Here is a 24,966-nt window from a genome sequence, read left to right on the forward strand (position 1 = left end):
GTGGCGCCGAAGAGATGCCCATTGGGTGGATAATTTTGACATGGACAAATGTCCATGTTCCTGGAAGTTCAGGAATGAATGAGTGGGAACTCTTTCAAACATTGTTGAGAAAAGCAACAATGGGCAAAGGTGAGAACTGGGTAGATGCCTTAGCCTTATGGGGATTTGGACAACAACGAGGTCTTGCTTTGTTCAGTGCTTTCTCATAGACCCTCAACGGCCTCAAAAACAGAAGGACAAGCGTGGCCTTGTTATCTTTGTTTTATAAAGAAACTGAAGAATTGCTAAAAGCCTCACTCAGGGTCTCAGGACTGCTAGGAGAAAACCAGAACCCAGGTGTTCCTCCCCTGTCTAGTGCCCTTTTCACCACCACACAGCAGCACTCAGCATCAAGGGTGGGTGGAACCCAATCCACATCCACCAAGATCATGGTTATCGTAAACACGAAGCCTAGGGTAAACCACTAGCTTTTCCTTGACTCAAGGTGAAATTCTGTCTTCGGAGTACTTGTGGCTGTCCAAATGCATACATGTACACTTTAGGTATACTACATTTGAGGCATATAATCTCCTCTTAATTTGTTCAGTGGTTGCTATTAAGTTAAAAATCTCTGTGTAGTGTCTTGGCAGATTCAGGAGGATAGAAAAGTACTGCACTGGGAGATCAGGAAGGGGCAGAGACTGCATCTCTTGCTCCCTAGCAAGACCCCAGAAGGAAATATCCAATAGCTATGGAATTTGTGGGACCCACTGCAGAGTAACAACTTGAAGCCCCTTGTTCAAACACCATAAAGAATTTCAAGACTGCAACAGCAGAGCATCAAGCCAAGCAAAGATCCTGTTACAGTTGTTTAGGTTGCCTGCCCATTGCCTAGACAGTGCTGTTTTAGAAAGTGCAGGCCCATCCAGGCCCAGGGTCCCAGGCCAAGGCAGGAAAAATAATTTAAAAACAAAGGGGAGGTGGAGGGGGAACAGGGCTCGAGGAGCTCTCCATCTCCCCATCTCACTGTGCCAAAGCCCAGGCAGCCGGCAACCTCTGGGCCAGGAATTGTGGCGTTCAAGGGCCTGGGACAAGGGCCATCCTCCACCAACTTGAGAGAGATTTACTGAATAATTTAAAAAACATATTTGGGTTTACCTTTTAACCTGGGAAAGTCTTTCATTTCTACTGGAATGCAAACGTTTCTGGGTTGTGTTGGATTTCTTTTTTTCAATGTACAAATAATGATTCCTTAAAATTGCCCATTCCCGTACTAAGAAAAAAAAAGATCATAAGATTCACGTGAAACTGAAAAGCCTCTGACGTTCAGAATCTTGGCAAAGGCATCTGTGTCGCCCCCCACTCTCCCGCTCCAAGGTCGGGGATAGTTGATCTTCTGATCGCGAGCACCCCTCCGGCCCTCCTCTGAGCTCCTCGTCTCCGCCCCCCCCCCGCCCCCCTAGTCCTCCGATTTTTAATCCAGGGGTTTCGAAGGAGGGAGGGAACCAACCGGGAGCCAGATGTGTGCGAGTCTGCGGCTGCCGCCTCCTCCCTCCTCTCGGGCATCTTAAAACCCGGAGCGCTAACGAAGGAGGATCCGGAGTTAGACGCGGCGCAAGTAACTCCGCTCCGGGGCTCCTCCGGGAGTGGAAGCCAGGAGGGAGGGTGGGGGGTGGGGGGGAAAGGAAGCCGGGCATGCTCAGTAGACGGAACAAAGTTTTTTTTTTTCCTCCTTTTTTTTTTTTTTTTTTCGGTCGCAAGTAGGAAGCTTTTTGCACTCCACCACCTCTGGCCGCTGGGAAGACGTCATCGCTTCCGCTCTACTTCCTCCTCCTGTTGGCGGCGGTGAGAATCCAATATGGAGTAAATCGGCGGAGTCAAGAGATGGGGCTCGTACCGGGCGCCCTGCACCGCCTTCCAGGCGCACCTCCCCCGACCGCCGAGCGCTCCCCGGAACCGTGATTGGCCCGGTTCTCCGGGGGCAGCCCCGGACCAAGCCCCCACCCGCGGCCCGCCCTCTCCTCCTGCTCTCAGCGGTCCCCGCCGCTCCACGGCGCTCTTGTTTTTCTCCTCCTCTCCCATCGCTGTCCCCTGCCCAAATCTCTCCTCTCCGCCCGCCCCCGAGCCCCCGGAGCCCCCCGCCCGCCTCGCCCCTCGGCGCTGCGGCGCTCACTCCCCCCCGAAGCTTGCCTGTGCACCCCTTCCCCCAGACCTCACCCCGCGCTCCGGTCGCCCTGCTTCCCCTTCTGCCTTCTGCGGCGTCCCCTTCATCTCTAGCAGCTCCCCCCAAACAAATCAGGCGATCTCCGGAGATGTGAAGAAGGGGGGTGAGCAGACAGGAAGATGAAGGGAGCAAAGCTGCCCGCCGCGGGACAGGCGTCTAGGTGAACAGGAAAATGACCGAAGAAACACACCCGGACGAGTAAGTTTGGCCGCGGGGTGGGACGAGGGTGCCCCGCAGGGGCAGCGTGGGGGCCGGGGCTGAGAACGCGGGCGGGGACTCTGGTTGGGTGAACTTGGCGTGGGGTGCAGCGACTCGCTGGCCTGTGGGCTTTGGGACGCGAAATTTCCTGCTTGTTGAAGTGAGGAGGGGGCGAAAACTGCTGCGGGCCAGCGGGGGCGCGCCTTGGGTCGGCGGGCTGGTGGCCGCTGCGGGGACCAAGGGCGCGCGGGTGACCTCGGGGCGGTCCCCGTTCCCTGTCCGGGGACTCACAAACACTCCTCCCGCCGAGATCCTCGGCGGCGGGAGCGGAAGACCTGACACCCCCGCTCCGGCTTCCCGGAGTCGGTGGGTTTTTACACGGTGACTTTGTGGCTCTCCCAACCGCCGCTAGCGCCGCGGTCCCTTCGGGAGCCCACTGGGGCCGAGGCTCCGCCATGTCGTTTTCCTGAATCGCTCTCATTTGCATACCACATTTTCATTCATAAAAAACACGGCGGAGCACAGGGAGGACTGGGCGCGGGCTGCGCGGGGGTCTGCGTGCGCCCGGGTCCCCGCGCGGGCCGGCGTGCTGGAGCCGCCCAGGGGTCCCGCGGCGCGTGTGAGTGTGTGTGCACGCGCCGGCGGGCCCAGCACAGGCGTCCCGCGGGGTCTGGGCTGCTCGCTGGGCGGATCAGAGGTCGTGCGGCGGGGGCGGGCGGAAGCGTGCGGGGCAGCGCGCCGCGGACACGTGTGTGTATGTATTTGTGTGTGTGTTTATCTGTGCGTGTGCGCGTGCACACGTGTACGTGCCCAGCCCGCGGGCCCGAGGGGAACAATGCTCGGGGCGCTTCGCTGGAGGGTCTCTGTGTAAAGCCTCCCGCGGGACCCGTGTCTTTCTCCAGCCCCGGGCCAAGGGTGCAGCTCCCTCCGGCTCCACGGTCGCAGAGTCCGGTTTGGCTTTCTCCCACCCGCGCCCGAGGCGTTTCCGATCGCGGATGCAATAGAATCAGGGCCGCCCGGCCCCGTGCCTGAGGTCGTCGGCTTCGGGTCCGAGCGGTCACCGCACCGCGGCGGCCGTCTCTGCTCAGTGGCTGTGCCCGCCGCCAGCCACTTTTTTTTTTTTTTTTTTTTGTGAATAAGACGGTCTCCTTTATTGTCACATGATATCCCTCCCCTCCTCCCCTGCACATTCATAAATCCGGAGCCTGCCTCGGCTCCTTTCATTCAGAGCTGCCATTAGCCAAGGTAGCGGCGGCGCCGGCTGGGGCTCTTTGGCCGGGGCGCAGAGAGCGGGTCTGTAGCCGCCGGGACTTGCCTGGAGGGAGGCCCCGTGCGTGTGTGCAGGGGCGTGGGGGCTGTGGGTAGCCCCCGCCCGAGGCCCCGGGTCTTTTGCCCCCGCGAGCATTGAGACCCGGGGCAGAGAGGGGAAGTGACTCAGGGCTGGCCGGCGTTGAGGGCTATGCAGCAGGTGACAGAATGCTGTGCTCTAAGAATCTACTCATTTTTTTTTTTTTTAAATGCCCCTTTATCCTTTGGCGTCTGCTGTCACCAGGCTGGGCGGGAGGGGGTGTTGGGAGGGTTGGTGTTTGGGAAAGGGAATTTCCTTTCTGTGGGTCCCTAGGGAGCTTTGACTGCAGTAACTCCTGGTCTGCCGGACACGCGTCCGTAGCTGGAGAGGATCCCGCCTGGTGTGCGTGTCCGCTGCCCCACCACATCTACTGGTCTTTCTATTTTAGACCTTTTGCTTTGCCTTCATAGACTGTATCTTGAAATCGTAAAATGTTGCCCTTCTAGGGCTGAAATATGGGGCAGGGGGAGGAATATGCTGCTGCGCCTTGCCCCTTTTTGGACCTGACTAATAAACAGGTATTTTTATGGGTCCTTGTTTGGCCCTGCACACACAGTTAGCGGTAGCAGCAGGGAGGGACGGTTGCCATGCTCTGGGCTTGTTGGAGATTGGTTCATCGCCCTAGATTGGGTTCCTTGGCTCCATCCCTCGGGGATACTGGCCTGGCCGCTCCCTTTTCAGGGCAGCAGGTCGGCTGTACATCCTACCCCATCTGGTATCCAAAGCAAAGGGATTTCATGTGGAACCACCAGCAAGAAATAAATCTCTCTCTTCCAGGCTTTCTGAGCAGTTCAGCATGGAACCGGCTGCCCCCACTGCTGTCAGAAGCCCAGTTGAGACAATGGATATTTGAGGACAGGTTCTGGTTTCAGTTAGAGAATCAGAAAGCTGTGGCACCTTAGCGCACTGCAGAAGTGGCCTTCTCGGGATTTCTTTTAATGTAATGACCTTGTCATGAGACAAGAAATGCCTGGTAAGAAAACGGGCTGTTCGGGCTGTAAACTGCCATTTGTGGACTCTGTCCATTATATTGGTTAACGTTCTTATGTAATGATCCCTCTGAAAAAAATTCCTTTTAAATGCTGGTGCCAGGAAGAAGGTTTCTCTCTGAGTTACAGAGCTAGCTGTGATTGCTTTTTTTTTGTTTTTGCTACCACTTTCTGGAAGCTCAGCTAAAATTTTTGCTTGATTATGGTAGCCATATTAGCTTAGGTTTTCGCTAGATTTGTTTACTGCTCCTCTATATTCATTACAGTCTCCTATTTTCTAATGGTTTTATGTTTGAGGTCCCTCAGATAATCTTTCAGAAGTAGACAAGGTGTGTTACTTATAAGGAAGTGACATCAAACTGGAGACTTGAGAGATATATTTGTGCATTAGGTGAAATAGATTTTCCTGATAGTCCACATATATTTAAGGGTTTTATTACACAATACAGGTGTTTAAATACGTTACATTTAGCATCAGAATACAATAACTCAGTCTTGCAACTGGTAAAATCATGCTTAATTTTTTTAAAATAATAAGTTTTGTCTTCTAATGTTCTTTTCCGTGTCAGTTTAAAACTCCTCCCTAGGGAATTCCCTGGCAGTCCAGTTTTTAGAACTCTGTACTTTCACTGCTGTGGGCCGGGTTCAGTCTCTGGTGGGGGAACTAAGATCCTGCTAGCCGTGCAGTGTGGCCAAAAAAGAAAAGAAAAGAGAAAAATAAAAGTGTTCTCTAATAAATACATGCTCATAAATTCAGGAATGCTCTTTTCGCTGATGGTCCTAAACAACAGCTTCCATATAGAAAATACCCTGATCGTTTTTTGATCCCACTCCAGATAGAAATGCATGTTAAGATTTACAACTCCACAGATCTGCTTTTTAATAATTGAAAAATTAACGAGCATCAATAAATTATTGAAAGTGGTCTTTTGTATACAGGGAGTGGAAAATGTTTTTTAAATCATATGTATTCCGTCTGTATTCTTAAATCATTTGATCATGGTTATAAATGATTTGGAAATTTGCAGACAAAATGAAGAAACCCTTCTCAAGCAGGAGACACCTGGCTACCATTCAGCTTTCTATTTTGTTCATGAACTCTTCTCTGCAACACACATCTTGCTGAGAATGGATTTGTAGCTCTGCCCTCGCACATATTTTCCCTAATGTTGGAAGATTTCCCATTTTTTTTAAAAAAAGGCTCTAATATTTTTGCTGAACCATTCCAAAGAAATTAGACATTAGAACTCTCATATCCAATTACTTGAGCTTACTTTCCAAAAGACGAGCATACTATCCCGTGAAACCACAATACCATGATCACACTTTACAAAATTAAGAATGATTCCCTGTTGTCTTTAACTCTCAGTCTCAACTGACTGAAAAATGTCTTTCTAACTGGTTATTTCAGCCAAGGGCTGAAGATCCCGCTTTAAATGCATTTGTAACATATTCTTATGGCTCAAGGCTTAGCCATTTGGTCACTTTCTGATCTAAGGCAAGTTACTTATGTATCTCACTTTGCTTTTATCTGAGTGAGTAAAATGGGAATAAATATTACTGATTTCATGGAGTTGCCGTGGGAATTAAATGAGCCAGCCTGTGTAAAGCTTGCAGCCCACACTAGGAATAACAGGTGTCTGGTGTCGGCTCTGTGCTGGGCACTGAGATAGGTTTCTTACAGGCTCACTTTCAAATAACCGTGTGAAGGAGGTGTTACCCCATTTAACTGATGAGGAAGCTGAAGAGAGCAAATAACTTTTATAGCACTTTACTCATTTAGTCTTCTCAACAATTCTATGCAGTAGATGGTTTTATTACCTCCATTTATAGGTGCGGAAATCAAGGCCCAAAGAGGTTAAATAACCCCAGCAGCCTGGCTCAGGAAGGACTGTGTTTTTAAAGCACCATGAGGTACTGTCTCAGAAGGGGAGAGGGTGGTCAGCCTTAGTCATTCTGACTTCAGAGCTCACACTGTTTCTGACAGTCACGCTGTCCCTAATTCTTCTGAATTGATGACAGTCTGTCATTGCCGTAATTTCTTTCATTTCCCTTATCTTCCCTGAAAATGCTATGAAGCACATACTGAATTAAAGTGAATTTAAATAAACTTGGGCTTGAGCATTCTGTGATACACCTTAAGATAATGGGAGGAGTGTGAATTCAGAGTTGATTATTACTGGAATGTTCGCTCTACAGTCATTGAAATAAGAGTTGTGGTAATTAGACCCATTACAAGTATTGATCTGTTCTCTATGCATTAGCCTTAAAAAAAAAGGGGTGTGTTTCTACTCTACCTGAATAGAATCCTTAAATGTTGAAAACAGAGTTGACTATGCAGAATTGGAATCTTGGTCTCTTCCTTAGAAAATCTTGAAAGCAAAACAAAACAAAAACCTTGGAAAGACCTTAGCAAGCTTATAAGCCAGGACATTGTCACTGTATAAAGACTTTGTCATTGTATAAAGTGCCTACTGCAAGGCTGTATGTCTTGTTAGGTGGTGGGCCTGGACTAACCTCCATCTGCTGGGTTTATTTCCACAGGGATCTTAACAAATGCTACCTTTTTTCCAGTCCCTTTAACCAAAAACATGTATAAAAAGTGGATCAGTATCAGTACCGATACTATTCTGCTCAACAGTCTCCTTGCTTGTGCTGTTTATTCCGGAGGCATCTTTCTTCCTTTCCTTCTCCAACAAGTGAAATTCTGCTCATTCCCTCCTGCCAGCCAGCTCTGAGTCATTCCTCTTATGAGGTCCTCCTAGACTTTCCCCACCCCAACTCCCTAAGTCAAAACCGTGGGCTCTTTATAGCATTTTCCTCCCACACTGTATGACAGTTATCACCATTTAGAGTTGGACTTAACACCCAGCTAGATTCTGTCCCAGAACATGAGCTTTTGGGATTTAGGGTTACCTCTTAACTGCCTAGTTTTCTAACTGTTGTCCCAATACCATTGGGCACATTGTGGTTGCTTTTAATAAAGATCTATTAAATTAAAAAATGGATTTGATTATTTTAAAATGCTGTTTTGCCCCTGCTGACTAACGCAATAATTATAGTTGTCCTATTTGGTTAACTTAGGTTGTGTATAAACCTCCTTCTCAGAAACTCCGTGTTCACCTGAAACATGTCTTGTGGCAATTGGGTGCAGAACTATCTGGTGGTGGTGATCTGTGATTGACAACTCAAAACCATTTTGATTCCAATCAGTGTTGTGAGAACTGGGAAGTAGAACGTCTTAAACACAATAAGCCAGGGCCTGTGTTTCTGCCTCTGCAGGAGAATCTCGGCAGAAATCACAGTATTAAGTTTGCAGTAGCTATAGGGTTCTGATGGAGTCTTAACACTTGAAGTTGGAGACAGCTGTGCTGATGAACTCCACTATTGGCAGAGTTCCTATATTATGGGGATGAACACAAATACACAATCTAACAGCAAAATCCTCAGAAACGGAACAAGATGATAACAGAGGCAGAGCAGGAAGTTTTTGTGTTCGGTTTTGGCTTGTTTTCTCTTAAGTAAATTGGGCTGATTTTTTTTTTTTTTCAAAGACCCAGTCACATTGATAAACTCATTAACTATTCTTGTAAATGTTTCTTTTTGATCAATATTTAAGGCTAGAACACTGATGATTTTTTAAGGCATTGTCTAGGGCTTTTAGTCACTGGAGTCGAAGGAATGTTTTGCACTGGTGCACACCGTGCTCTGTGAAATGCGTTTTCTGTGTGCTTGCCCTAGTAGGCATAGAAGATTGTTACCACAGCTTGGTGTCCCCTGTCAGGGAAAGGAAGTCAGGCCTGGATCTTAGTAAAATATTTGATACTAACTGGCATAGGAGTTGACTAAATTAAGAACCAACAGTTTTGTAACTACTCATTTCTCAGGTAATCTTTTGTCAACAATATGTTCACAGGGGGCACATGATAGCAAATCCTGTTTATGTTATTTATGCTACTTTCAAAGGGTAGTTGAAAATTTACTTGAAAACAAAATTTCTATGTTGACTTGCACTAAGGAGAAATGGATTTTGACTTCACCCTGGCATTTAGCAGTTGTGAGTGAAGAGATTGAAACAACACGGGCAGCTTCAAAATGTAGGGCTTTGGCCCCTCCTCTTTGTACTGAAATAACGACTTTTCAGATCTCGTTGTTTCCATTCTTAGATTTATCCCCTGTGGTCATTCATAAACGCTTAAAACTTAATTAGGCTAAGTTTTTTAACTTTTTAAAAATTATTTTTGGCTGCGTTGGGTCTTCGTTGCTGCATGCGGGCTTTCTCTAGCTGCGGCGAGTGGGGGCCACTCTTCGTTGTGGTGCGTGGGCTTCTCATTGTGGTGGCTTCTCTTGTTGCGGAGCATGGGCTCTAGGCGCGTGGGCTTCAGTACTTGTGGCTCACGAGCTTAGTTGCTCCGTGGCATGTGGGATCTTCCCGGACCAGGGCTCGAACCCGTGTCCCCTGCATTGGCAGGCAGATTCTTAACCAGTACTCCACCAGAGAAGCCCCTCAGGCTAAGTTTTTTAAATTGTCTTTCCTAGCTCAGCTTTGTGTTTCATTTTCATTGTTTATTCCTCTTATTTCTTTTTCTCATTGCTTTGGCTCTGCCTCCCTTATTGATTTTTCAGATAAGCACTGTTTGTTTTGTAATATTTGCATCCCACCCTAACTGAGAATGCACCCAGAAGCTTGGCCCGCCTGCCCTTCCCGGTGTGGGAATAATAGCTTATTGACCTGTATACCACATAGCCTGGCAGAGTGCTGAGCCCATAGTAGGCTTTCTGCAAACATTTATTGATTGGTTAACATAAATGTTCATTAATTGAAAAATAGTTTTACCTTATCTAAAAAATTAAATGACAATTCACATTGTACCCACATCCAAAAAGACTTTGAGTTTTATTGTTTGTTTGTTTTTGTTTTTTTCAGAACTACTGCGAGGGGCAGATTGTCATGATGGTAGTGGAAGAAACGTGGGCTTTGGGGTCACACTCTGCCTCTTCCCGCTACAGACTCTTAACAGTCAGTGTACTTATCTATAGTAGCATATAGTTGACTCTCTTGCCATCCCTGTCTGTGGTCTAGAAATCATATTACCAATAGCGTTCAAATTGTCTCTTAAACAAGAGTCAATAGGCTTGGTGGAAATGAGTGAGGCTGAGAGTTCTCTTAGGAGTAAGCTGGCTTATGGCTTGTTTTGTCTACTTGCGTGCCGTGTTGGTGTTCGCATTTTATATTTCCAGCCAAGGAATAAAGTGGATGCTGGACCAGAGGTTTAATTTAATCGTCAGCATCCCAATAATTTTACTCATTTTTACAGACCTTTGGAAGCTGGATAAGTGTGAATATAGTCTTAACATAGTCATTACATTTCTCTCCTTTGCTTAATAGTTTAAATCATATCTGGGATTTTTCTCACGCTCCAAATTCCAAAACCAGCCTGCTGTGCCAGGATGGTGTGCCCTGGCTCAGTGTTACTTTTCTGGCCCTGGAGGCTTAATGGTGGCCTTCTCACTAATCTGTGGGTGAACAGGTTTCAGATGAGGAGTTTGCTGTCTGCAAACCAGCTTTGAGACCCCTACCATCCGTTCTTAGATGTCTTTTATGCTAAGGAAAATGAGTAGATTTGCTAGATTCCAGGTGTCCATTTGGAGTCTAGTATTCTCTGAATCTAAAGAACTTGACTTTAGAGCATACTTGGATCCTAATTGCAAAACCATGTATAAATTATTTATTGGTTAAAATAAATAGCAGTGGGGGTGAGGCTGGAGGAAAGGGAGAGACTAGCTGTGGAGTGCCATTCACTTACTGCACCCAGGGTTCCAGACACCTTACCTGTCAGGCAGGAGCTGAGCTGTGACTCAGAAGCACCCTCTGCCCTTGGGGAGCTTACATTCTAGCGTGCTAGACACTTCCATGTGCCTTAGGGGTGTGAGGCCAGTGTGGTCTGGATCATGGACTGACCGGCTGCCAGAGGTGTTTCCTCTCTTCTTCCTCTTCCTCTGCAGGGTTCCCCCCCTCGAGCTGCAAGCATTGGGATTCCCAGATTTGGGGTGGAGGGAAGTCTTCCTCCAGAGCATTAGAGGAGCTGCATGCCCTTCCTAGAATCCCCTAACAAGTTCTTCGAGTCATTTTTAGGGGGAGTGTGTGTGCGCTTGTGTGTTGCGTGTACATAAACTCACGCACTCATACGTGGATGGACTGTGCCCAAGAGCCAGAAGGGTCCACAGCTGCAGGCAAAGGAAAGATTCAGCCAGGTTAAGCATCTTGTCTGAGGTCACAGAGCAGGATTTGTTATTTTTACCCACAGTCTTTGACTTCAGATCCCGTGTCTGTAGAACAACATGACGTGTCATGACTTCACAGAGCCTCAGTTTTTGCAAAGAAACTATCGCGTGTACAGCTTGATTGACATTACCGTTGAGCGAATGAAGTTAGAACTCGTTTAGAATCCTGGAAATGCCTCGGAACTATGAGATGACATTTCTTCCTTGCATTCCTGTTCAGCTCTGTGGAGTAGGGGACCAGTGCCCACTGAGGTGGCCTTTTCTGTACTGATACAAAGAGCAGTTCCACAGAGACCTCTTTTTGGAAAGAGAACCGGCCACCTTGCCCTTGATGGAGTGTGTGTGAGCAGGACGGCAAACCAAGCACGCTATACTCCTGGACCTGCTTTTTAGCCTAGCTGTTTTGAGAGGAGGATTAAACTTAAATGTGCATAGGAATCACCTGGGAATCTTCTAAAATGAGGATTCTGATTCAGTAAGGCCAGAGACTCTGCATTTTAAACAAACTTCCTGATGCTGCTGGTACTGCAGATCCAGGGACCTTTGAGTAGCAAGAGCCTGTCTGTGGCTGTGATGATGGTGAGCTCCCGGCTGCCAGGTTTGTGTCTTCAAAGGTGACCTCACATACTTGGCATTTGGAAGCTATTGAAGAGGCTCATTGGACAAGAAGGTGGTGCTTCCAGGCGGAGAGATATCATCAAGGGCCTGCCCTTCCCCATTCTTGGCAGGACCTCCGGCTTTGAGGTATAGCTTGATTTTAGATGTGAAGGTGCTGGAAGAAGTTTTTCTTCTTCTTATGGCTTAAAAAACGTTCTTGGGGCATGCCAGGCGGCCCAAGAGATCCATCACTAAAAGAGAAATAGGAAGTCCCAGCTCTTTGTGTGTAATGTCTGTCAGCTGGCATTCTGCACCTTCCAGACAAATCAGTCTCCTATGGAAAGCCAGCCGCCCTGGGAAGCAGGCACACTCAGCCCTAGAAGAAATCACAGGAAGTAATTAAACTGAGAAGGTCAGAGAAAGAGGAAGTGGTTGTGTTGTTTCTGAAGCGAAGAGCATTGTTGTTCCTGGGGATCAAGATGATGATGTTTAAGTCTTCTGGAATGTGACTGCTTGGGGACTTGATTGTATTTAAATTGTAGCCCTTTTAGTTTATTCTTTTAGACAGCAATCTAGTTAGGAAATGAATTGCTTTTAGGTCTTATCAGGAATCCCCACGTGCTTAAGCAGAAGTCTTAGGCAGGGAGTTGCTTATAGCTTGGCAAATTGCACTTAAATGAAATGAATGTCAAGACTATTAAAGGTTAATTTTAGGTGTCTGAAGTTCTCCCTAATTCTCCTGATTAAATACTTTAACATAATAGTTTCCTTAATTGGAATAATGATAGAATATTAGCATGCATATTAAACCATTTACCCAAATTTGAATAGGGTTAAAATGCAAATGATCAATCACTTGTCAGCACTTACTCTTTAGAGATAATTCCTGGGGAGAGATGGGAAAGAGACCGGAATATGAATCGGAAAGTGGCTTTCTACCTGAGGCAGCATTGCTGGGAAAGCCAAGAATAGACCAGAGGACTGAAGTAAGACCCTTTGTTTCCCCCCAAAAGAGGTACTAAAGATACCAACGCCTGTGATAAGTAATAACTGCAACAAGAAGGTAGATGGAGTGAGAAATCTGAAATGAGCTGATTGTGGACCCTCGTTGGTCTATCATATTTTTCTTTCAGAGGAAGAGGTCCCTCCCCAGCATTTAGGTACCCCCCCCGAAGTTTTGAACTGATGCCACCACCCAGGAGTTGCCCAACAAGTGACTGGGGACCCATAAGCACTTCAAGTGTTGTTTGTGAAGCGAATATGTACATAACATCAGCCATGTACATGTATTACTTTCAATGTATGTAGCTACATTTATAGAATAATCAAATACAACCTCAATAAAATACTACTGTACTGAGTTCACGGTGAATGTTTGTGGTATTTTTCTCAATTCACAGTTATTTAAAAATACAGCTCTAATCCCTGGGGAGGAGGGCCGAGCCCTGAATTTTCAACCTTTGAATACTTACTCTTAGAAAGTTGGGAATCGCTGCTGTGACCCTCATTCTGGATGTAAGAACACGAGTGTGTTCATTCTGTAGGGGATGCGTATGCAAAGGGTGTGTTTACGCTCTGGGCGTTTGGGGATTGGTTGGAAGGTCTGAAGGAAAGCAGAGGGCATTGGTTAGAGGTGGATGGGAGGAGTTGAAAATGAGTCAGGACATCCCCCCACAGAGACTTGGCACAAAGTTGGGTCTCCTCCTAAGAAGGGGTTCCTGGGGGAGTGTATCATCTGTCGTCCAGCTCTTCTCCCTTTCCCCTCCTGCATTTGCTGAACACCTGTGCTGGGCAGCACACAACTCTGTTGTGGAAAAGAGGATATACTCAACACTAGAAGCTCTTGAATGGATACCAAGTAGCAGAGAACATGGTACCAGGTTGCCATGTACAGTAAGTTCTGGGAGTCAGGAAACTTAGGTTCCCATCACTTCTTTGCCACTAAGCTGCCCTGTGACCTTCGGCAAGATGCCGAGCTGCTTCTCTGGACTTGGCTTTCTCATCTCTAAAATAAAGGGATTGGATAGTAACAGAATGTTGAAGAACTCTTGTAGCTCCAAGTATTGTAAGTAGAGTTCTTGTTTTAAGAAAACTTTTGTTCTTATTTATAAGTATAATATTCTTTTTAAAAATAGAGAGAAATACAAAGAAGAAATTCAAGTACTTCTTGCTGCAGTAGCCAGGGGAGAGTTCACTTTCGACCAGGTGGGACTTGAGTTTTAGAGAACTCAGATAAGGATGGTGGTGGTGATGGTGTGGGAGAGTGGTGGGTCAGGCAGGTTGGAGAGGAGGCATCTTATGTACAAAGGTTTCTTCCGCAGACGAGGAAACTCCACCTCTGGGTTTGTGCTTGGGGAGCTCAGAGAAAGAGCTGGTCCAGTCGGGCGAGGCTAAATTTGAGTGGTTATCGCATGCCAGGCTAACAAAATACGTATTTGAGCTTTTGTTTCTTAGGTGGAATGGAGCTGTATAAAGTTTTGAAGCAAAGAAATGATAAAATGATATGTTGGTAAATTCCAACTAGTTGCAGGCTAGGCTGGAGTTAGGGAGGCCACTAAGAACCTGTATCTGGGCAGGGCTTTCCTTCTGGCTCTAATGAAATGCAGTCGGCCCTGCTGTGGGAACCTTTGTTCCAAAGAGGTTGTCCTTACGATTATTGGAAGATGGGGGGGGGTTCTGAAATTCAAAACAAAATTAACCAGCTTACTTTGTAGATCAAACTTACAGGCTAGTAATAAACCAGGTGAGGGGTTTTGTTTTTTGTTTGCTTTTAGCATTGTTACTTCTGCAGGAACACAGCACCACTCAATTGAAATTGCCCTTGTGAAGTGGAGAATACATTGCCCTTTCTCGATGAAGTAAAATGGTTGCAACTTGACCATAAAATTATACAACTGGAGAGTATCTTAGGACAATGCCAGCTCCCTTCTTTTACGGAAAAATTGCAATCCAGAGAGGTCGAGGGACGAACCCAGGGTCACACAGCTAGTTGGTGGCTTGGGATATATAAGCAAGCAGATGTCATCTGGCCTTGGTTCCAGTCCTATTTTGGGTGCTGTGTTAAACATTCATGACAATTGTTACCCTGAGCTGTTGAACCCTCCAGAGACAGGAAAAAGATGGTGGAAACCTGTTCAATTTAGATAAACGTAGCCCGTGTTGATGAGGAACCATCAACACTGAACAGAGTGTCAGCCTCGGTCAGCCCCTGCACAAGTTGAGAATAGGTGAGCTGCCACACGCTGTTCCTGCGTGGCTCACCTTCGGGTGGCAGGTAGGGGTCCCCAGGGGTGGCTTCCTCATGTGTGTTTCAGGAACAGGAGGGTAGGGAGTGGAAGCAGAGAAGGGCTACCCTCAGCTCCCCATTCTGGGGGAGAAAAGATGAACCCTTAGATGAGAAGTTGAAATACATGTGACCAAGGTTTTTGCACCTGGGCGCTAGCAAAAAAGTCTATGAAACGTTACCTACGCTTGTCTTTCTTCCCCAGCTCCAGTGCCTTCTCTTCTCTTCATGTGTTTGCTTTTGATGTTAACTGCCAAGGCGGTGTGGTCATAGACAGCAGGAAGTAATATTTGATATGCAGGTTTTGGGGGGTGGGGGAGGTGGGAGGTCGGTGGGAGGTCGGTGGATGCCAGCATGGGAAGGGTGGCGGTTTTGGCGCACTAGTGTGAGAACTCCGAACATTTCTAAGCCAACAGGTGCTGTTACAGCAAAGAGAGGGAGGGAAGAGTTGACCAGCTGGTCATATAATGAATATTTTTTATGGTATCATTTTACTTTCATTTTTGAAAGGCCGCTGCCCCACAGGTTAACTCCAGATAAAGTTGGGATTATCCCGTGTACCAGACCACATAGCTACTAAGTGTGGTGGCTGTGTAGAAACCTAGGCTTGAGGAAGAATAAAAACAATCCCTAAACCAAGACACATTATCCCCAAGAGCCCACGGTCCAGCAGACAGGCTGGGAAGGCACACCTCACCTTCCTTCTCTTGGGGTTCTACACCCCCCCTTTTAATCTCCATCAGCTGGGCATCCTTCTTACTCATAGAGCAAAGGATCCCTTATGAGCCTAAAGACTGCACTGTGGGGTTTCAGGTTCCACGTCCCAGTGCTTCTGGATCATCCAGATGGTCAAGGTGGTTTGGTTCTAAATGGTTTACCTGCAGATCCCTCCTTTCACATTCCTCGTGTTCCGCATCTAGCAGTACAACAGTGACAAGGAGAATAGACAGCTGTGGTCCAGCGCCCACCCGTGGCATGCAGCCTGAACTAGAACTCCTCCCCTGACTGTCCTAATAAGGGCAGTTTATCAGTATATCAAGAGGCCCCAGGTGGAGCATATCCGGGTTGGTTGGCCATGCTTTCCTAGGACACAACACCTGTCCATCATTCCACTCTCACCTTTCTCCTCTCTAGACCAATTGAATTAGAATTTCACCCTCACACCCTGTGTCAGTATTTCGAAAAATCTAGGAGATTCTACCGTATCTTGGACTAATCAGGGTTTCGAAGAGGGGAAAACCATCAAACCTAGAGGGTTGTGACCAAGCAAGATAGCACCACCCAAGGAGCATTACTCACTGTTTTTAAAGACCCCCCTGGGTTATGGGTGTTAACTAGACTTTATTGTGGTGGTCATTGTGCAGTATATACAAATAGCGAATCATGTTGTACACCTGAAACTAATGTTATATGTCAGTTGTAGCCCAAACAACAAAAAAGTTCCCCTATCACTGCCCCTTAATTTATCCTGAGTCATCTGTCATACAGGAGGGGATTCAAAAGGTCACACACATCCATATTAGGGAAGGGGACTTGCTCTTTCCCTTCCTGCTTTTTCTTTGTTGTTCCATCTCATTAAAGTTAGTAACAAATAATTTCTTAGGGAGGAAGATACCAAATTGATGTTACATGTAAAGTGAGATCATAAGACACAATACAAAATAAACTCTAATTGTTGATCCAAGAGGCCTTCAATTTAATAAAGAAACATTCTAAAGCACACCAAAAAATCACCTACAGCTGTCCAAAATACGACTTTTTTCTCCTCTGCATTGGTTCGTTTTTTTAAAATTAAATTTAATTTTTTTATACAGCAGGTTCTTATTCGTTATCCATTTTATACACATCAGTGTATACATGTCAATCCCAATCTCCCAAATCATCACACCACCACCTCCAGCCCCCGCTGCTTTCCCCCCTTGGTATCCATACGTCTGTTCTCTACATCTGTGTCTCAACTGCTGTCCTTCAAACCAGTTCACCTGTACCATTTTTCTAGGTTTCACATATATGTGTTAATATACGATATTTGTTTTTCTCTTTCTGACTTCACTCTGTATGACAGTCTCTAGATTCATCCACGTCTCTACAAAAGACCCAGTTTCGTTTCTTGTTATGGCTGAGTAATATTCCATTGTATATATGTACCATATCCATTCATCTGTCGATGGGCATTTAGGTTGCTTCCATGACCTGGCTATTGTAAATAGTGCTGCAATGAACATTGGGGTGCATGTGTCTTTTTGAATGATGGTTTTCTCTGGGTATATGCCCAGCAGAGGGATTGCTGGGTCATATGGTAGTTCTATTTTTAGTTTTTTAAGGAACCTCCATACTGTTCTCCATAGTGGCTGTATCAATGTACATTCCCACCAACAGTGCAAGAGGGTTCCCTTTTCTCCACACCCTCTCCAGCATTTGTTGTCTGTAGATTTTCTGATGATGCCCATTCTAACTGCTGTGAGGAGATACCTCATTGTAGTTTTGATTTGCATTTCTCTACTAATTAGTGATGTTGAGCAGCTTTTCATGTGCTTCTTGGCCATCTGTATGTCTTCTTCGGAGAAATGTCTATTTAGGTCTTCTGCCCATTCTTGGATTGGGTTGTTTGTTTTTTTAATATTGAGCTGCATGAGCTGTTTATATATTTTGGAGATTAATCCTTTGTCCGTTGATTCATTTGCAAATATTTTCTCCCATTCTTAGGGTTGTCTTTCCGTCTTGTTTGTAGTTTCCTTTGCTTTGCAAAAGCTTTTACGTTTCAGTAGGTCCCATTTGTTTATTTTTGTTTTTATTTCCATTACTCTAGGAGGTGAATCAAAAAAGATCTTGCTGTGATTTATGTCAGAGTGTTCTTCCTATGTTTTCCTCTAAGAGTTTTATAGTGTCTGGTCTTACATTTAGGTTTTAATCCATTTTGAGTTTATTTTTGTGTATGGTGATAGGCAGTGTTCTAATTTCATTCTTTTACATGTAGTTGTCCAGTTTTCCCAACACCACTTATTGAAGATACTGTCTTTTCTCCATTGTATATCCTTGCCTCTTTTGTCATAGATTAGTTGACCATAGGTGTGTGGGTTTATCTCTGGGCTTTCTATCCTGTTCCATTGATCTATATCTCTTTTTTTGCCAGTACCATATTGTCTTGATTACTGTAGCTTTGTAGTATAGTTTGAAGTCAGGGAGTCTGATTCCTCCAGCTCTGTTTTTTTCCCTCAAGACTGCTTTGGCTATTTGGGGTCTTTTGTGTCTCCATACAAATTTTACGACTTTTTGTTCTAAGTTCTGTAAAAAATGCCATTGGTGATTTGATAGGGATTGCATTGAATCTGTAGATTGCTTTGGGTAATATAGTCATTTTCACAATATTGATTTTTCCAATCCAAGAACATGGTGTGTCTCTCCAACATTTTGTATGATCTTTAATTTCTTTCATCAGTGTCTTATAGTTTTCTGCATACGGGTCTTTTGTCTCCCTAGGGAGGTTTATTCCTAGGTATTTTATTTTTTTGTTGCAATGGTAAACGGGAGTGTTTCCTTAATTTCTCGTTCAGATTTTTCATCATTAGTGTTTAGGAATGCCAGAGATTTCTGTGCATTAATTTTGTATCCTGCAACTTTACCAAATTCATTGATTAACTCTAGTAGTTTTCTACTAGTAGCATCTCTAGTAGTTTTTCTACTAGTAGCATCTTTAGGATTCTCTATGTATAGTATCATGTCCTCTGCAAACAGGGACAGTTTTTCTTCTTTTCCAATTTGGATTCCTTTTATTTCTTTTTCTTCTCTGATTGCTGTCACTAGGACTTCCAAAACTATGTTGAATAATAGTGGTGAGAGTGGACATCCTTGTCTTGTTCCTGATCTTAGAGGAAATGCTTTCAGTTTTTCACCATTGAGAATGATGTTTGCTGTGGGTTTGTCATATATGGCCTTTACTATGTTGAGATAGGTTCCCTCTATGCCCACTTTCTGGAGACTTTTTATCATAAATGGGTGTTGAATTTTGTCAAAAGCTGTTTCTGCATCTATTCAGATGATCATATGATTTTTATTCTTCAATTTGTTAATGTGGTGTATCACATTGATTGATTTGTGTATATTGAAGAAACCTTGCATCCCTGGGGTAAATCCCACTTGATCATGGTGTATGATCCTTTTAATGTGTTGTTGGATTCTGTTTGCTACTGTTTTGTTGAGGATTTTTGCATCTATATTCATCAGTGATATTGGCCTGTCGTTTTCTTTTTTTGTAGTATCTCTGTTTGGTTTTGGTATCAGGGTGATGGTGGCCTCGTAGAATGAGTTTGGGAGTGTTCTTTCCTCTGCAATTTTTTGGAAGAGTTTAAGACGGATGGGTGTTAGCTCTTCTCTAAATGTTTGGGAGAATTCACCTGTGAAGCGATCTGGTCCTGGACTTTTGTTTGTTGGAAGATTTTTAATCGCAGTTTCAATTTCATTACTTGTGATTGGTCTGTTCATATTTTCTATTTCTTCCTGGTTCAGTCTTGGAAGGTTATACCTTTCTAAGAATTTGTCCATTTCTTCCAGGTTGTCCATTTTATTGGCATAGAGTTTCTTGTAGTAGTCTCTTAGGATGCTTTGTATTTCTGTGGTGTCCGTTGTAACTTCTCCTTTTTCATTTCTAATTTTATCGATTTTCGTCCTCTCCCTCTTGATGAATCTGGCTAATGGTTTATCAATATTGTTTATCTCTTTAAAGAACCAGCTTTTAGTTTTATTGATCTTTGCTATTGTTTTCTTTGTTTCTATTTCATTTATTTCTGCTCTGATCTTTATGATTTCTTTCTTTCTACTAACTTCGGGTTTTGTTTGTTCTTTCTCTAGTTGCTTTAGGTGTAAGGCTAGATTGTTTGAGATTTTTCTTGTTTCTTGAGGTAGGCTTGTATAGCTATAAAATTCCCTCTTAGAACTGCTTTTGCCGCATCCCATAGGTTTTGGATTGTCGTGTTTTCATTGTCATTTGTCTCTAGGTATTTTTTAATTTCCTCTTTGATTTCTTTAGTGATCTCTTGGTTATTTAGTCACGTATTGCTTAGCCTCCGTGTGTTTGTGTTTTTTACGTTTTTTCCCCTATAATTTATTTCTAATATCATAGCGTTGTGGTAGAAAACATGCTTGATATGATTTCAATTTTCTTAAATTTACTGAGGCTTGATTTGTGACCCAAGATGTGATCTGTGCTGGAGAATGTTCCGTGTGCACTTGAGAAGAAAGTGTAACCTGCTGTTTTTGGATGGAATGTCCTATAAATATCAATTAAATCTATCTGGTCTATTGTGTCATTTAAAGCTTGTGTTTCCTTAGTAATTTTCTGTTTGGATGATCTCTCTATTGGTGTAAGTGAGGAGTTAAAGTCCCCCACTATATTGTGTTACTGTCGAATTCCTCTTTTATAGCTGTTAGCAATTGCCTAATGTATAGAGGTGCTCCTATGTTGGGAGCATATATATTTATAATTGTTATATCTTATTCTTGGATTGATCCCTTGATCATTATGTAGTATCCTTCCTTGTCTCTTGTAACATTCTTTTTGTTTGTTTTGTTTTTGTTTTGTGGTACACGGGCCTCTCACTGCTGTGGTCTCTCCCACCGCGGAGCACAGGCTCCAGGCGCGCAGGCCCAGCGGCCACGGCTCACGGGCCCAGCCGCTCCATTGCATGTGGGATCCTCCCAGACCGGGGCACGAACCCGCGTCCCCCACATCGGCAGGCAGACTCTCAACCACTGCGCCACCAGGGAAGCCCTCTTGTAACATTCTTTATCTTACAGTCTATTTTATCTGATATGAGTATTGCTACTCCAGGTTTCTTTTGATTTCCATTTGCATGGAATGTCAGTTTCCATCCCCTCACTTTCAGTCTGTATGTGTCCCTAGGTCTGAAGTGGGTCTCTTGTAGACAGCATATATATGGGTCTTGTTTTTGTATCCATTCAGGGAGCCTATGTCTTTTGATTGGAGCATTTCATCCATTCACGTTTAAGGTAATTATTGATATGTATGTTCCTCTTACCATTTTCTTAATTGTTTCGGGTTTTTTTTTTTTTTTTGCGGTACGCTCGTCTCTCACTGTTGTGGCCTCTCCCGTTGCGGAGCACAGGCTCCGGACACTCAGGCTCAGTGGCCATGGCTCACGGGCCCAGTCGCTCCGCAGCATGTGGGATCCTCCCGGACCAGGGCACAAACCTGTGTCCCCTGCATTGGCAGGTGGACTCTCAACCACTGTGCCACCAGGGAAGCCCTCAGGTTTGTTTTTGTAGGTCCTTTTCTTCTCTTGTGTTTCCCACTTGGAGAGGTTCCTTTAGCATTTGTTGTAGAGCTGGTTTGGTGGTGCTGAAGTCTCTTAGCTTTTGCTTGTCTTTAAAGCTTTTGATTTCTCCATCGAATCTGAATGAGATCCTTGTTGAGTAGAGTAACCTTGGTTGTAGCTTCTTCCCTTTCATCACTTTAAGTATATCATGCCGCTCCCTTCTGGCTTGTAGAGTTTCTGCTGAGAAATCAGCTGTTAACTTTATGGGAGTTCCCTTGTATGTTATTTGTCATTTTTCCCTTGCTGCTTTCAATAATTTTTCTTTGTCTTTAATTTTTATCAATTTGATTACTATGTGTCTTGGCGTGTTTCTCCATGGGTTTATCCTGTATGGAACTCTCTGCGCCTCCTGGACTTGGGTGGCTATTTCCTTTCCCACGTTAGGAAAGTTTTCGACTATAATCTCTTCAGATATTTTCTCGGGTCCTTTCTCTCTCTCTTCTCCTTCTGGGACCCCTATAATGCGAATGTTGTTATGTTTAATGTTGTCCCAGAGGTCTCTAAGGCTGTCTTCATTTCTTTTCATTCTTTTTTCTTTATTCTGTTCTGCAGTAGTGAATTCCACTATTGTGTCTTCTAGGTCACTTATCCGTTCTTCTGCCTCAGTTATTCTGAGGCAGAAGATTCCTTGTAGTGTATTTTTCATTTCATTTATTGTATTGTTCGTCTCTGTTTGTTCTTTAATTCTTCTAGGTCTTTGTTAAACATTTCTTGCATCTTCTCGATCTTTGCCTCCGTTGTTTTTCCGAGGTCCTGGATCATCTTCACTATCATTGTGCTGAATTCTTTTCCTGGAAGGTTGCCTATCTCCACTTCATTTAGTTTTTTTGGTGGGTTTTATCTTGATCCTTCATCTGGTACATAGCCCTCTGCCTTTTCATCTTGTCTGTCTTTCTGTGAATGTCCCAACACTCTGTCCAACTTCACACAGCCAACTGGTAGAACTGGGCTTCAAATCCATGTATCGGGACTAAGAACAGAAGGGTTGACTGCTAAGCTGCTAGTGTTGGAGGGTCTCCTGCAGAGGCGGGGGGTGGCTATGGCTCACCGTGGGTACAAGGATAGTGGCAGCAGAAGTTCTGGGTAGTATTCCTTGGCATGAGCCCTCCTGGTGCCCACCATTAGCACCACCAAAGAGCCTCACGACTGTTTTTTATTAATTTTTTGAACGGTTTGACTGAATCTTTAAAATCTCTAATTTTTTTCGGAAGTTTTCCTTAGTGATGTAACACAGATGCTTTTGGGATATGAATTTAGCTATTTTAGTAAAGTAGTAAGTATAAGAGTTTTTAAAATTTTATCTCTTTTTGGGGGCGATTCGGGCCAGTTAGTTTACAGGAATCAAGAATAGTTCTTGAATTTGATCTTTTTTTTTTTGGCTGCATTGGGTCTTCGTTATGGCGCACGGGCTTTCTCTAGTTATGGTGAGGGGGGGCTACTCTTCGTTGTGGTGCACGGTCTTCTCACTGTGGTGGCTTGTCTTGTTATGGAGCACGGGCTCTAGGTGCGTGGGCTTCAGTAGTTGTGGCTCACAGGCTCTAGAGCTCAGGCTCAGTAGTTGTGGCACACGGGCTTAGTTGCTCCACGACATGTGGAATCTTCCCGGACCAGGGATCGAACCTGTGTCCCCTGCATTGGCAGGTGGATTCCTAACCACTGCACCACCAGGGAAGTCCCTTGAATTTGATTTCTGACAAACTTTGTTAATGTGGGACCAGCATCTGTTTGAATTTAAAGGAAAACAGCTATAGAATCATATGCTTTTACCTAGAAATGAAAATACATTGACTTAAAACTGATGTCTCTAACAAAAACTGATGCCGGATTTTAAGACTGTAGCTTGTCACCCAGAAGTGTGACACCACATGCAAATGAGGGAAAGGCTGAAAAAGCGTTTTAATATCTTAGGAGAAAATGTGAAGGGTGCACTTGAAAATGGGAGTCTTGCACAATAATATGAATGTACTTAATGCCACTGAACCATACACTTAAAAATGGTTAAAATGGTAAATCTTATGTTGTGTATATTTTGCTACAACTATAACAGATTTTTTTTTAAATGGGACCAAGTCAACTAAGGACTTCGTAAGATCTCAAAGACTTCTTTGCAGAAAAACGGCAGCCTGGGGCTTCCCTGGTGGCGCAGTGGTTGAGAGTCCGCCTGCCGATGCAGGGGACACGGGTTCGTGCCCCGGTCCGGGAAGATCCCACATGCCGCGGAGCGGCTGGGCCCGTGAGCCATGGCCACTGAGCCTGCGCGTCCGGAGCCTGTGCTCCGCAACGGGAGAGGCCACAACAGTGAGAGGCCCGCGTACCGCAAAAAAAAAAAACAAAACAAAACAGAAAAACGGCAGCCTGAACACAACTGCCTGGGTCCACAGGCCTCAGACACCAAATCTCCTATTTCACATCCTCATTTGTAGATTTCCAGCTTCCTGTCAATCTACGCCTAGTCCCCTTTGCTCCCCTCTTCTGCCCCTCCCTCCAAAAAAGCTCCCTCAGGAAGCTGGAGGCAAGATGGACCTTGAGATGAGGTCAGTGGTGCCCAAAGTTATGTATCTCCTAAAGGTTCCTCCAGTTGACTGTGTGTGTTTCTTTCTAGACTAGTGTGTCTTGACAAGGGGTTGGAACCTCTCAGAAAGCTTTAAAGGTCTAAACAGCTTTGTAGGAGAGCTAACAGCAGAGCTGGTCTTGGTTGTAGATGCTGTGGGTGACGGGCCCGTCCCAGGCAGGGAGACCAGGGTTGAGGGCAGGCTGGCACAATAGTGACCAACAAAGCAGCCTTGGGCAAGCATTTTTACATCCTGAGCCTCGACGGTGAAACCATATGGGATGATAATGCGAAAAAGTGTAAAAACCAAAGAAGTGTGTCGGCCCTTCTGCCTTTCCTCTGTTTGGAAATGGGAGGACTCATAACCTGGAAGGTGAAATTACGAATCACTTAATTTAAACAAACGCATGAGAATGAACGTGTGCTGAGGCCATGCCTGTGAGAACAACAACTCGTCTTTTGAACAGGTTAGGCCTTTTTTTTGTTTCTTTTCGTAAGACTTGCTGTTTCCCTCTTTAAGTCGTTTTACTAGTAGCCTGTTGGTGGAAATTGGATCGTTAGAGGTTCTGAGGTGGAACACACCTCGAGTGGGAAGATTAGCAGCTTCTTCTATAGCTTTTGTGAATTTTTAAAAAAAACTACACACTCACTGTTGTCCGCAAGTACTCATTTTGGCTGTTGAAAATCTATATTCCTTCATAAACTGTGTATAGATCTGACACTTTCTGGCGTTGGGAATACTCAAGTCAGCACATTTGATACTTAGTTTGGCAGTCTCCATGTCCAGTAGAAAAAGCAAATGCTGTCATGAACCACTGTGACAAGCTTTGGGGAAAGGGTTATTCGTGGCCCGGGGCACATTTGTTCATGTGAAAGCACCCCCCGAATCCCCACCCCACCTCAGGGATGGAAACACGGGATCTGTAGATCCTACCAATTCAGGGAGCTGGGAAGTATGCGCTGTTCTGCCACCCCGGATGGCCCTCCAGCTTCTTCTCTGACACTTCTGAGATAAGGAGCCCTCATGCCCGGGGTGACTCGGGTATGTGGCCCTGACTGTCAGCAAGTCCCTCTATGGAACTACTGTCCTCTGCAGCGGCGACAGCCGGTTCCCTGCCGTTCTGAGCGCCCCGCCGATACAGGACGGCAGCTTCCGCTGTCCAGACACCATCCCGGTCTC

The 24,966-nt window shown here is 45.1% G+C and overlaps 1 protein-coding gene across 1 annotated transcript in view; it reads left to right on the forward strand.

The window, feature by feature from the left end:
- Positions 1 to 1,743: 1,743 nt before the first annotated feature.
- SPRED2 (sprouty related EVH1 domain containing 2) overlaps positions 1,744 to 24,966 on the forward strand; it is a 121,481-nt gene continuing 98,258 nt past the window's right edge. The window contains exon 1 of the mRNA XM_060169136.1: positions 1,744 to 2,401. Within this exon, the coding sequence (XP_060025119.1) occupies positions 2,376 to 2,401 (26 nt within the window). The 5' untranslated portion in view covers positions 1,744 to 2,375. The remainder of the gene's footprint in view (positions 2,402 to 24,966) is intronic.

The sequence above is a fragment of the Lagenorhynchus albirostris genome, chromosome 13 (assembly GCF_949774975.1).
Source record: "Lagenorhynchus albirostris chromosome 13, mLagAlb1.1, whole genome shotgun sequence".
In the NCBI taxonomy this organism is placed as follows: domain Eukaryota; kingdom Metazoa; phylum Chordata; class Mammalia; order Artiodactyla; family Delphinidae; genus Lagenorhynchus; species Lagenorhynchus albirostris.